Genomic DNA, 14613 nt, shown 5'->3' on the forward strand with positions numbered 1-14613 from the left:
AGGGGAGTTCCCTGGTGGCCTCGTGGTTAGGATTCTGAACTTTCACTGCCATGACCTGGGTTCAATCCCTGGCCAGGGAACTGAGATTCCGTGAGCAGTGTACACACCCTACCCCCTGCCAATCAAATTAAATGTGCTTACTGTGTGCCAGGCATTGTTCTTCATGCTTTATAGCTATCATTTCATTTAATCCTTACAGCAGCCCTTAGAGGAAGTATTGTTATTACTATCTCCATTTTACACATGCAGAAACTGAGATATGGAGAGGTGAAATCTTTTGCCTGAGGCCACACAGGTACTAAGTGATAAAACTGGAATTTGATTCCACGGCTTTGATTCTAAAGCAGACACACTTGGTGCCATGTCCTCTTTCCTGTGGGACTTTGCTGATCGTTTAATTTCACAAGGAGGGAGGAGGAGTGTGTAATGAAATCATATGAAACGTATGAATGAGTAGGTGAGAGATCAGGGCCTGGATTTAGGGAATTGTAGTTTTTCTGACAGCTAACCTGCTCTTGGCACACGTTTAGGTTTATGAGAGACACCTCAAGGAACTGAGCATGAAGTGTTGAGTAGTGAGTGTGGTAGTCACTCCACTTTCATGTAGACTGTCAGTACAGACTAGTCAGTAAGAAATTCACTAAAACTTCAGCTTTCTCTGTGTTCTCTATTGCCTTTATGCTTAGGTTGCATTTATATAATAATACCTTTCTCTGCATTTCGAAGAGATTAGTAATAACTGTTAAAGCCATCTGGGAAAAGAATGGTTGACTTCATTTATTTAATTGTCTTAGCAAACATCTCCCTATAGGGACAGGAAAAAAAAGCAGGCTGAAAGACTGATTCAAGACCCAGTCTTACTGTAGTAGGGACCACAGATGGCAAGAGAAGTCATTAAACCTCTCCGCTGGCCATGGAATTTTACATTTCTGGGAATTGTTCTGTAGCCTCTTAGTGACTGATAATCTCATTTTGAGGCTTGAGAACATACGATGGAGCCAGTAGTTTCCTGATGGAACCACCTGAATGCCTGTTCAGAAGCTATTCAGAGAGTGTCTTAACTGAAAAACGTGACCCTTTCCTGTGTGAGCCTGAACAGCAAACATTATCTGAATTCATGCGATCCTCTAGTATTTTCTCCTCCCAGACATGCTTACACATTTATAGTCTCTAATTCTGTTTTAAAATATGTATAGTACTGTAGTCTTTCCCCTTCTTCCTACACCAAAGGTCGTTTTCTTTCCCTGAGTTTATCTTGATTGACATCCTACCACGTATTCCTAGAATGTTTATATATTTCAGTCGTTCCCATGAGTCACATTCTGTTATTTTTCTGGTAAACTTGGGCTCTCATCATGGTCAATAGCCCCTTTTTGACCTTGACCAAATGACAAAACCTCTGTCTCAGAGTTTCCTTGACTATAACTGGAAGAGGTCAAACCAAACTGTCTACACAGTTCTTTCAAGTTCTGCCATTCTGTAACTGATTTTAAGGTGACTCAAACCACCTTTCAGAGCTATGTAAGTCTTGCTGAATAAAAGCTTAAATTATATCGAATAGTTAGGACAAAGGAAAATATTCTTCAGCAGAGTTTAAATTCTATAGGCAGGACCCCCTCACCTGGTGAATAGCTCATTTTTGTCTGTGTGTGTGCTGAAATTTTTATATTGGTGCATGTTTGTTCTTTTGCTATGCCACCGTTACAGCTCATCTCAGGTTATAGTTCAAAGAAGTAGTATGGTAGGAACTGGTCATTGTTGTCATACTTCCCAAGTACTTGCTTGCTTACTACTTCCTGACTTTGTGTATGCAAGTGGCATTAATAAAGTATTCCCCCCCAGACTTGGTCAGAAATTTCCTTCCAAATTGTGTATTTAATACAAAAAAGTCTCTGTGCCCATTATTTGATGGTATTACAAGAGGTTTAGAGATGTGTAGATTTTAAAATACGTGAAGATAAAAAAAAAAAAGTGAGGATAGTACACAGGGCTTATTCTCCCTCTTAGCAGTGCTGTTCCAAACTCCAATGAGGCTAAAAAAAAAAAAACCAAAAAACAAAAAAACAAACAAACAAAAAAAACAATTTCCCAGGGTCTTCTCTTGCAGAATGAGTGTTTTTAACTGCTTCCTCAGATAATCATATGTCAGGGAGTTTTAGGAAATACTGCTTTAGAAAAAAGTACCAGTAAATTTTTATTCATCTACCTCTTTGAGTATTAGACTTAAGAACCTCTCCAGTTTTAATATTCCATGATTCCAGTTTTTCTTCCTAATGGGCCCCCAGAACTACTTTGAACAGTATGGTTGGTCCTTAGTTAAGTGCTTTCTCACCATGTTTCTTTGTAGGATGGTAAATTGAAAAAAACCAAGAATAAGGATAAAGATAAAGATAAAAAAGTTCCTGAGCCAGATAGCAAGAAAAAGAAGCCGAAGAAGGAAGAGGAGCAGAAATGGAAATGGTAATATCTCAGCCCTGGGTTAAAATGGTAGCTCTTTGATTCTACAACCTAATGAAACAAGAATGTTGAGTTAGTAAAGTTAATAGCCTAATATTTTGGGGAGGAGGGAAGTACTTGACCGAATCTCTGTGGGCTAACATTCTGAAATAAATCTTGCAAGTTCTGGTGAGACCATTAACTAGCTCTTTCCCTATTGGATCTCAAAACTGGGTTCCACTCTATTGAACAGAGTGAGCTATAAAAACAGCTATTTTTTCATGTTAGGAACCCTAGCCCATTGTATTGCAAACATTTTCCCTTAGGGTTGTTTTCTTTTCTTTCCTCTTCTTCTTTTTTTTAATGATATGAGTGTATTTGCCATATAGAAGATTTTAATTTTGATTTATCAGATTTACAAATATTTTCCTTATGGCTCTGTTTCCTTACATCTTGTTTGAAAAGGACTTTATTATTCTACAGTTATAAAAATATCCACCCAGGTTTTCTTGTGGAGTTTTTTTTTAAACAAATAGGCAATTTCTCCAACGTCATTTATAGAATAATCCATCTATTATTATTAATCCATATATTATTAAATAATAATCATTTCCCTCTCATTTTAAATGCAACTTTATTCATATGCATGTTTCCATACACACATAGGATTTCTATAATTTACTCTTTTAAAAAAACAAGTAGTGAAAGGAACAGTCTGATAGAAAAATGAGGAAAAGGCAATTCATTAAAGAAAATGATTAGCAAGCATCTGAAAATATGATCAACCTCACAAGTAGCAAAGAAAGATGCAAAGAAAAATAATAATACATTGTTTTGTTTAATGTCTCTCAGATTAGGAACAATTAATAAGTATCAAAATACACAAAAACAGGCATTCTTCAGTATGGGAAATGAAGATTCAAATAGTGAAGACTGTCTTCAATCGAGGACAGTTTAGCAGTAACATTACTTCTAGGTGTTTAGAGTTTCGAAATAAATTTGTATTTTTAATACTGGCTTTTCTTAAAATTTTAGCTACTATATCTATATTATACATGATTTGTATTTATGTTGAAAAAATTCCAATGATTCAGAGGTATATGATTTAAGAAAAAATGACAGTTCGCTTTCCTTCTTTCTCCCATTCCCATTTTTCTTGTCTAGCTTTGAGGGAAGCACTGTTTGTAGTTTGGTATGTAGAGTTCCAGACCCACTGGTACGCATTTACTCTGTGGCTTTTGTAATAAAGAGAGAGCAGTAATCTTGCCCAGTACCTCTGAGGAATGAGGAAACATCCATGATCAAGGAGGTGGCTGAGAGGAGCAGAGCCGCAGTGGCAGAAAGGCTCAGCACAGCTATATTATCAGCATTGTTGGTGTGGACACACATGGGTGAAATGAAGTGTAGGAAAGAAAAAATACAGAGCAAGGGCAATCTGGGCTTCCCTGAGGTCATAAAACTAAAGAACGTGTGTTTTCATTTTTCTCATTTTTCTTTATTTCTTTTTCCTTTGAAACTAATCAGTTTTTAGTGATAGGATATTGAAAGGTTTTTATGACCTCTAATAAAACATTTCTTTTTAAGATGAGATGAAGTGATTATATAAGTCAGGGGCTGTTACTGGGAGTGGTGAGTTAGTAATTCGTCATCTGTTACATCTCTCTGGGTTCTGTGGTTGGGTGCTCAGTAAGTTTGTTGAGTGAGCAAGTTCATTTCTTTGTCATCACGTGCTCTCTCCCCCTTCCTTTGGAGCCCTGGCTCTTTTTGGGCCTGGAGGCAGATATACTTTTGTTCTGGTCCAGCCTTGTGTGTGTGAAATAAAGTATCCTTGAAGGGTCTCATAGCCTAATTTTGGTTCTGTGGTTGAAATTCTTATCACTGTTAACACATGTTAGTTCTGAGAGACTGTGACCTATGGTTTTTATTCTTGTTTTGGTTTAAGTGGAATCACTGAAGACGGTAGGTTTGGGGCTGAGCGTCTTTGCTACAATCTCCAGTGCATGTGTTTCTCAAGTCTGGTTGTAAAATTGTGCACATTCTTAAGCACAATGCTTGAACATACCACTGCAAGTTTTAAAGGTGGAGAACAGGAATGACTGACCTCTTACTGATGGCTTGTGCTTTCTTGCTGCTCCTGTAGGCTTGCTTCTTAAGACTCTGAAGTCAGTGGTCCTGTCCTCAGTGACTGTCCCTGACAGCCTAGTCAGGGAACTTAAATGGCAGATACTCTAATTTTTACTACTCCTTTTGCTGTCTCACTAAAACAGTTACACCGTTTACCAGTTTGGCAAACGTACAAGTCGTTTGCTTCAGGGCAAAGACGACTTGTTCATCCTGCCAAAAACAAGCCAACTGTGAGCCTTTTCCCCCTCTCCTTAGTGATTGTGAGGATGGGAAAATGGTCAGGATCCCTGTGGGTTTCTTCATTGTGTCATGTTTTCTCTCCAGAAACAGTGGTAGAAGTGGTGGCAGTATGCTGAGGCTCAATCATAAACGCTTCTTAAACCCAGCTCCCCCCCTTTTTTTTTCAGAATTTATTTTTAATTGGAGGATAATTGCTTTACAATATTGTGTTGACTTCTGCCATATATCAGCCTGAATCAGCCGTGGGTACACACACAGTCCCTCCTTCCTGGGACCTCCCTCCCCACCCCACCCCTCTAGCACCAGATTTGAGCTCCTGTGTTGTACAGCAAGTCCCCGCTGGCTGGCTGGTTTACGTCCGGCAGTGTGTGTGTGTCGGCGCTCCTCTCTGCATTCGCCCCACCCTCTCCTCAGCCCGCGGTGCCCACAAGTCTCTTCTCGACATCTGTGTGCCCATTGTTGCCCTGCAGAGAGGTTCAGCAGCACTCTCTTTCTAGATTCCATACATATGTGTTAGTAAATGATATTTGTCTTTCTCTTTCTGACTTAACTTCACTCTGCATAATAGGCTCTAGGTTCATCCACCTTATTTGAACAGAGTCAAATGAGTTCCCTTTTTTTTAAAATTTTTTTTTTTAATTTATTTTTTAATTGAAGGATAATCGCTTTATGGAATTTTGTTGTTTTCTGTCAAACACGAATCAGCCATAGGTATAAATATATTCCCTCCCTCTTGAACCTCTCTCCCATCTCCCTCCTCATGCCACCCCTCTCGGTTTATACAGAACCCCTGTTTGAGTTCCCTGAGACATACAGTGAATTCCCATTGTGTATTTTACATATGGTAATATAAGTTTCCATGTTACTCTCTCCACGCATCTCACCCTCTCCTCCCCTCTCCCCATGGCCATAAGTCTGTTCTCTACGTCTGTTTCTCCATTGCTGCCCTGCAAATAAATTCTTCAGTACCATCTTTCTAGGTTCCATATATATATGTTAGTATATATTTATCTTTCTCTTTCTGTCTTACTTCATTCTGTATAATAACCTCTAGGTTCATTAACTTCATTAGAACTGACTCAAATGTGTTTCCTTTTTATGGCTGAGTAATATTCCATTGTGTGTATGTACCACAACTTCTTTTTCCATTCATCTGTCAGTGGACATCTAGGTTGCTTCCACCTTCCGATGAGTTCCTTTCTATGGCTGAGTAATACTTAAAAGCTATTTGCACAGCAAAGGAAACAATAAACAAGATGAAACGACATCCTTCAGAATGGGAGAAAATAATTACAAATGAAACAACTGACAAAGGATTAACCTCCAGAATATACAAGCAGCTCATGCAGCTCAGTACCAGAAAACTAAACAACCCAATCAGAAAATGGGCAGAAGACCTAAACAGACATTTTTCTAAAGACTTATAAATGGCCAACAAACATGAAACGATGCTCAGTGTCACTCATTATTAGAAAAATGCAAATCAAAATTACAGTGAGGTATCACCTCACACTGGTCAGGATGGCCATCGTTTAAAAAAATCTATAAACAATAAATGTGGGAGAGGGTGTGGAGAAAAGGGAACCCTCTTGCACTGTTGGTGGAAATGCGAGTAGATATGCATTCCATATTCCTATATCCACTATGGAGGGCAGTATGGAGATTCCTTAAAAAATGAGAAATATGACCCCATTTTTAACTGTTACCCATCATAGTTTTAGAGGGTTTCAACTCTGCTTTGAGTTGAGTATACTTTCGTGTCAGGGTTGAGCTGCTGGAACATTAGATGATTCTTCATGAAAAGATCTAGAAACTGGGGAGTTTGTTGATGGGGTTAAATGTGATTAAATACATGTTTTTCCTAACTTTTTTGATGAACTGTTGATGGGGGCCTAAAAGGCCAACACTGTTATTTTTATTTCTATACTAGTAGTTGTTGATCCTGTGATATCAGCGTGTGTCATAGGATATGTTCTTTGTCTTTGAACTGAGGCTTAGTATTGAGTGAATCTCTTAATTTGCTTAAATGCTTAAGTTGTCATGAGCCCTTAGGATGAACATGATGGAATTAGGAGGAATTATAAAAAGTTGGAATCTTAATTTTAAAACACTGGAGTTGGGAATTCCCTGGCAGTCCAGTAGTTTGGACTCCAAACTTTGACTGCCTGGGAAATCTCACGGACAGAGGAACCTGGTGGGTTACAGTTCATGGGATCTTATCGGGTCGGACACGACTTAGTGACTAAATCACCACCACCACCACTTTCTCAAAGGGTGGTTTTCCCTGTACCTTCACCCAACATCTCCATTCCCAGGAGGCCTTTTCCTTTGTATCAGTGAATAAAATAGTGCCTCCCTCATGTACACGATTGTGGCTGGCTTTTACACCATTGTGTTAAAACAGCTGTGATCATTGCTAAATAATGAGCTCATATATTCAATTTCTTTGAACTAAACTGTTGAAATGTGTTTTCCTCCATTCACCTGAGTAATCCATCATCTTTGTTGTAAGCATTGGCTTTTTCAAAGTGAAGGATGCTAGTTTTTTTGACCCAGATTTTGAATGTGGGAACCAGTCATTCCAGAGCACCAGTCAGTTGAGCAGATGATTATTTTGGTATTTAAATGGTGATAATCTCAATATCAGGTAAAGTGATCACTAAATGAGGTTGTACTTTGTCTTTTAAAGGTGGGAAGAAGAACGCTATCCTGAAGGCATCAAATGGAAATTCCTAGAACATAAAGGCCCTGTATTCGCTCCACCATATGAACCTCTTCCAGAGAACGTCAAGTTTTACTATGATGGTGAGTTGTTCCAAGGTTGTCCAATTCTTGGCCAAGGAAAGAGTGTGCTTCTATTTAGGAATAGAAAGTGGGGAAGCGTCTTGTTCTGTATTATCCTTTTTGTTTATCTCATTTTGTTCTCATGTCATTGTATGGTTTGGGGAAAGGGCCATCAGGTGTTAACTCTTAAAAGCCCATTTGGTACAGGAAGAGTTCTGTGAGAAAGGAGCTGTCTCATCTCCCTTGTTTCCCTTTGAGGCATGGTCTCAAAAAGGTCCAGCTACATAGGTCACAGCCAGCGCTTGGTCCACAAGCTAAATGTTTTTTATCTGAGTGACGTTTCTAAGGAGCTACTCTTTGTAAGAGTTCTTAGAAAAGACTGACTTGAATGGTAGTATTTTATTTTAGTGATATAACGCAAGCTCACAAGCTGTTCGCTGCTAGAAATAGAATCAGTGCTTGGTTGGGGACTAGTTAATCAGTCTGCCCTCAGTCTCTGGGTGGGGCTGGCAGGTGTCTGTCACTCACTCTGTGCTGCAGCGCTGCGCTGGTGTCCTTTGTGCGGTCAAGTCTGATGAGCTGCTCGGAGGAAATATCCGGCCTGGTACTCTTAGACCTCTGTCCTTGGGTTGAGAATTTTGAGAGTAGTCCTTGATGCCCCCTAATGGCGTATAGCAGTATGCAGATGGTAATACTCAACTGATTTCCCTCATTCCAAGGGTTTTCTCCAGAAATGACCAGAGCATTATTCCTCAAACTCTCATATGCTTTAGATTTACCAGGTGGATCTGGGCTCATTTAATTCATATTGAGTGATCATGGGTGCTTCTGAACCAAGTGGTCTGCTGACCAGACTTTGAGAAACTGAGCCAGGAACTGCTGAAAACCACGTCTCTGTCCACCAGCAGTGGTCTTGGGCCGTGGGTGCTTAAAGGTCAAGGGGTAGTAGTTTATACTGAAAGGCTGGGTCTTGCAAATGAAGAACATGTCAAACTTGTAAAACTGGAATTCATTGTTTTAAACTGTATTTATTCAACGTGCTGTATTCAGACATCAAGACCCAGCAGTGGACTATACTGACGCATCTCTGATCTCATGGAATGTGTGATCTTGCAGGATTTTATAGCCTCATTCTGACACGTGTTGACTGGAGAGCATGGGACAGAATTCTACCTTCAGCCTTCATAGTGGTCATTCTGGAAACTGCAATGTGACTCAAAGCCAAAACTCCAATGTTGAGAAAGAGCATTAGCTAATCATGGAAGTGCAGATACTCTATAGCCCTAGTATAGGTTTACCTTTAGAGTTGAACTTTCAGAGACTCAGTTGGTGAAGCCTAACTTTGAGGTCCAAAGTGATTTGAAGGAAAGCTGGGTTCCTTTCTTTAGCCTTTGGGTTTCCCTTATTTTCAGAGATGGGAAGCCAAGGCTAACTAATCATCACAGGTCATCCTGGTCCCTTCTACATTCTTCCCTTATTGGAGCTCCAGCTCCAGGGCTGTCACATTTTCTCATTTGGTCTTTCTCGAATCTCTTCCCTTTGATTAGGTAAACTCCCACACTACAGTAAGTCAAGAAGTTGTATTTTACTTACTACCAAGTTGATACCGTCAGTCCTGCCTACTCTCTAGGGAAGAGAATTCTCAGACTCCTTTAGCGCCTGCCAGGGAAGGAGGGGCATGGGCTGGCCGAAGCAGTGAATGACCTCTGAGAACCTCCAGTTTTCAGCTCTGACTCAGCAGTTTCTTATTCCTGGAGCTCAGCCTTTCCTACAAAGCACTGCCATTGCCAGGAACCTCTAAGTCATCCTCCTACCCTTCTACTGCTGGGAGCTGTCATTTCATCTTTTGGCAGCTCATCTAAAACAGGAGGCGTCAAAATTGCTTTCTCTATTGGGACAGAATTCAGCAGAATTTCCAAGGATACCAAACATATGCGAGAATAGTTTACATTCTTTCTTGCCTTTTATTTTATGTCATTTGTATTATTCTTAGTGACTTACTGGTTTCCTTTATATCAGAAGCATGTTACATCTTAACTGGCAACACTGGTTCAGACTTGAGTGAATTCTGAAGTACAGGAACCTCTTAAGATGCCAGCCTGTCCTTCCCAAGCTGTGTTGTCTTTGGAAGGAGCTAGAAGGTTTAGAGGGGAAGTGGCGCCACCTGTTGGCCTTTTAAAGTTATAGATTTCAAGCAGGTTCTTTCTGTCTACCCTGAAAGTTTCTGTTTAGAGCTGCAGTTCCCTGTACCGTCCCTGCAATCAGGGATGAAACTGTCTAACCATCATGAGATGAGATGTCTTCTGAGTTTTGAAATAAATGGAATTTGGGTTAAGTTTTAGTTTTCTGTAATAAATGGGAAAATCCTTGGTAAATTACTAGTATCTATGTACAGGTAAGTCAGTGGAAAAATGTGTATAATACCAAGAACCTTGGTCATCCCTGTGTTCTGGATGATTCCTGTTTCCCTGAAAGAGGCAGCTTTATAATAATGCCTGTGTTCCAGGGCATCTCAAACTCTGGTGTGTACACTAGCCACCTGGGTGGTCTCATTAGAATGTACTTTCTGGTTCAGTTGGTCTGGGGTGGGGCCTGAGATTCTACATTTCTGCCAGACTCATGTGATGTCAGTACTGCTGGTCCATGAACCATACATTGAGAAGCAAAGTTCTAGAGGAAGGTCTTATTTAGGTTTTTTCATATGGGATATCTGGGCTTGCCTGCTATGAATATATATTTTTTTAATTCATATTCCACCCACGTAACTTTGAAGAAGAAAGATGCCTATTTCTTTTCCCCACAATTCCTTTCTTCCACTCCCTGTCCTATCCCTTCCTCCCCTTCTTGAACAGAAGCTGTTTAGCTTAGCAGTGGCAGGAGTCCCTCTGAGGATTTGATTTTTAAAAACCATTGAAGAGGTGTAAAGGACCCTGCTTGCTGAAAGGAAAAGGAAGAGTGACTGGGCCTCCCCCAGGTCATCCCTGTCCTGAGCAGGCTCCTGGGAACAATTTACGGGCATAGTCTCCAGAGAATGACCCAGGTAAATATCTGCTAAAGGGAAGGAAAACTCATACAAGTAGATGTTAATCGATAATACTGTTTTTGTTGTTGTTGTTGCCACGCGTCACCAGACCTTTATATATATATACCTTCAGAAGGTAAATAAACCATTATGAAAGAAGATGTCTCCAGAACCTCAGTGTTTAGCTCAGAGCATGAATACAGCACCTCATTTTTCGGAACCACTTTTGTCTCTAGGTAAAGTCATGAAGCTGAGCCCCAAAGCGGAAGAAGTAGCTACGTTCTTTGCAAAAATGCTCGACCATGAATATACTACTAAGGAAATATTTAGGAAAAATTTCTTTAAAGACTGGAGAAAGGTATTGTAGCCCATGTGTTAATATCCTGGCCCCTTACGAAACATTGATCTCTACAATGGTAGTTTTACCGAAAGAACTCCCTGATGTACAATTTGAGTTTTATGAATTTTATTGTATTGGAAGTTGGGGTTTTTTCTCCTCCTTGTTCATTTACTGTATTATAAAGGTTTTCTATACAATGAGAATAACTGTGTTTCTTTTCCTCTTGGCTCTCCTGTGGCTATAGCGGAGAGAATTTATCAGATTAGGTCAAATAGAAACCTCAGCTCCAGTTGAGCAAAGGAAAGTTTGTCTCTCGGGACTGCCCTCTGTCTGTTATTGCAAAGAGACATGCATTAGCATTGTCCTGTTCCCTTTTGATTCATGCTCTTTAGCTTTAGGTACTTTCTGCTCTTAAAACCACATATCCTTTGTCTGCCTAGATGATTTTAAACAATTTTCTTATTCTTAATTTGGAGAATGTGAACAGAAGCTGAGCTGAAGGTCACTTTCTGAATAGCTATAAAAATAAGATTTAATAAGTGAATAGAAGAAGGATGTTTCTAAGAGAGAAGGAGTATGGGAATGTTTCTCTTGTCACTAAATGATATATATATTTGTGTTTCTCCAGCCATGGTATTCATGCTTAGGAGATTGTGGCAATGTGCTAAGGAATCTTAAGAAATTACATGAGAGTTACCATTTTCAATGTTGTTATCCTAAATCTACCACATGCATATTTTATAATAGAACAAGGAAATAAAATTGTTTTTTTCCCCCCAAAACTCTCAAGTTTAGATTAACTGCCTCACTAGATACTCTTGGACTGAGAACATGATACTTTACTGTAATTGTGGAGAAACTTAAGGGCTTATTAGTTTATTTACTGTCTTTTTTTGTCTTCCCCTTTTCTTTTAACTAGGAAATGACCAATGAGGAGAAGAATATTATCACCAGCCTCAGCAAATGTGACTTTACCCAGATGAGCCAGTATTTCAAAGCCCAGACAGAAGCTCGGAAACAGATGAGCAAGGAAGAGAAACTGGTACTGCAGAATTTCTTAAACCCCTGGAGAATTTTGAAATAGTGATTAGTTTAATTTTCTTCTTGGTTCTTACAAAACATCTTTGATTTTAATGATTTCTATACTAAAGATTTAAGATTTTTGGTCTAGTGAAGTCTTGATTTTCTTAAGGGTTTCACGTAGACTAAAAATTGTGAATAGGTATTATGTTTAAATGGCTCAATATGAGCTGGTGTTCTGTTAACCTAAAACCCAGCCAGTGGCCTCCAGTAATACAGTGTTTAAGGAAGAGTAGATCTGACCTACAGTGGCTCCTAGATGTTAGGGACTTAAGACATGTAAAATCATATTGGCTATATGTGTACACACACACACACACACACACTCTCTCTCTCTCTCTCTCTCTCTCTCTCTCTCTCTCTCTCTCTTTCTTTGATCTGTTTTTAGCCACACTCATCCAACACTTCATCTTCTAGCTGTGGCCAACCTCATTTCTGAAGGATCTTTCTAGTATCTGACTGGGATGTCACTTTCCTCTAGCATATTGGTAGGCAAACTATAAATAGGCAGCTTGTTTTTGTACAAAGGTTTTATTGAAACATGCCACATCTAACTTGTTTACCTGTTATCTATGGTCACTTTCATTCAGCAGTGGCAAAGTTGAGTAATTACAACAGACACCATATGGCCTTCAAGCCTAAAACATATTCTATCTAGAAAAGGCTTGCCATTCCCTGATCTAGAGGCTCAAGGCTGGAGTTTGACTTTTTGGGCTCAAGGCTGGAATGAAAAAAAACAGGTTAGCAGAGGTCTGGAAGTTAAGTATTTTAAGGGATTCTTATCACTTCGAAGTCTTAAATTTCAGTGTCTTACACTTACATGTTTGTGTAACTTGGGCCATTGTCTCTCTAGCTCACTGTTTGAGAGCACCTGTCTGGCCTTTCATTGAAACAACCAGGAGCCACTACAGAGCTGGTAGGAATGACGCTGCACCACACCTGATCAGTCCCAGTTTGGTCATCTCAGTATTCCAGACTAGCGGAATTTATTTTACTTTTCACTCCAGGGGTGTTTTTCAAACTAAAATCCATGTCAGGAGGTTTTATAAGTATCACCATGTCGGAGCCCTGCCAAAGATACCTGTCACCAGCAAGTTGTGAATCATTATCTATGCACAGGCAGCAGGACTTAGTTTAATCAATATGAGGGAAGGGTTAGCGCAGGGTAAGGAGGCTCCAAATCTTTATGTTTTTTGAAAGAGAAGAGATCGCAGTGTGAAATATATGTACCCATGTACTAGTAAAGAATCAACAGCAGATTTCTTTGTGCTGGAAACCCTGTGTGAAATAATGTTCATATGGGAATTTTATTATATTTAAGCTTTTAAAAAACTCTGGTTTTCCAGGAAGTCCTTGATGGTCCAGTGGTTAGGACTCAGCTTCTACTGCAGGGTGCCTAGGTTTGATCCCTGGTCAGGGAACAAGATCCCACAAGCCATCCAGTGAAAAAGAAAAGAAAAATTTCATAGGTTTTCCTTTATCTGAATTTGTTTCTTAGTGATTTTTAGACTTTTCTCTACCTGGACCTGTTGTCGCACAAGAGCTAAGAAATGTGTAAGTAGAGAACAGTAGATTGAATCCCCTTTGAGTACTTTTTGGCTGTCTTCCAGAAAATCAAAGAGGAGAATGAAAAATTACTGAAAGAATATGGCTTTTGTGTTATGGATAACCACAGAGAGAGGATCGCCAACTTCAAGATAGAACCTCCTGGGCTCTTCCGTGGCCGCGGCAACCACCCCAAGATGGGCATGCTGAAGAGACGAATCATGCCTGAGGATATAATCATCAACTGTAGCAAGTGAGCACAGTTCGTCCTTTGGCCAGAAATGAAGTGGGGGGCTTCCTTTGTTCTTGGTAGTTTGGATCCCCCCCCCGCCCCCACCATTACAGAAGACTGTTTGGGAGCAGTGTGGTATTTCTGTGCATAGATCTCCAGGTGCTTATCTTGTATTGATTGGCAAGGAGGAAACTTGGAAATACACGCTCACAGATTCACCCACTTCCAGTGATGAAAAGTGAAATTGGTCATTACTTCTCACCTCACTGCTCTACTGCTTTATTTCCACAGAGATGCCAAGGTTCCTTCTCCTCCTCCAGGTCATAAGTGGAAAGAGGTCCGACATGATAACAAGGTTACTTGGCTAGTCTCCTGGACAGAGAACATCCAAGGTTCTATTAAATACATCATGCTGAACCCCAGCTCTCGAATCAAGGTAAGTGGTAGCCAAGAGCTGCACCAGTTAGTGGGACTGATAATCTCTTGTCATTTTGTTTGAAATCTGATGTCCTCAGCCTCTAGAATCACTTTGACAAATTGAAAACCATCCCCACCCACAAAAAAAAGGGTACTTTTCATAGTTAGCATTATCTGGTGACCTTCCTAAGATGTTTCCATTTTATGCATCACATTGTAATCTTATTTATTAATTTGCAAATACTAATTGAAATCCATGTATGGGCCTGGCACAGTGTAGGCATGGTGCTGGGAATTACCTTGGTAAACAAGACGGACACACACAGTCCTTGCTTCTCCATCGCTTACTGTCCAGTGGTCGGAATGATGAAGACTGTGGTGAATGTATGTTGG

General features: G+C 39.9%; 1 protein-coding gene across 1 annotated transcript in view; it reads left to right on the forward strand.

Annotated features, from left to right (window-relative positions):
• The window catches only part of TOP1 (DNA topoisomerase I), an 85266-nt gene that overhangs the window by 51469 nt on the left and 19184 nt on the right, over window positions 1-14613 (forward strand). Inside the window, exons 8-13 of the mRNA XM_020869731.2 lie at window positions 2348-2460; window positions 7490-7605; window positions 10843-10964; window positions 11866-11988; window positions 13637-13824; window positions 14095-14239. Of these exons, the coding sequence (XP_020725390.1) occupies window positions 2348-2460; window positions 7490-7605; window positions 10843-10964; window positions 11866-11988; window positions 13637-13824; window positions 14095-14239 (807 nt within the window). The remainder of the gene's footprint in view (window positions 1-2347; window positions 2461-7489; window positions 7606-10842; window positions 10965-11865; window positions 11989-13636; window positions 13825-14094; window positions 14240-14613) is intronic.

This window comes from Odocoileus virginianus, chromosome 9 (genome assembly GCF_023699985.2).
Source record: "Odocoileus virginianus isolate 20LAN1187 ecotype Illinois chromosome 9, Ovbor_1.2, whole genome shotgun sequence".
In the NCBI taxonomy this organism is placed as follows: domain Eukaryota; kingdom Metazoa; phylum Chordata; class Mammalia; order Artiodactyla; family Cervidae; genus Odocoileus; species Odocoileus virginianus.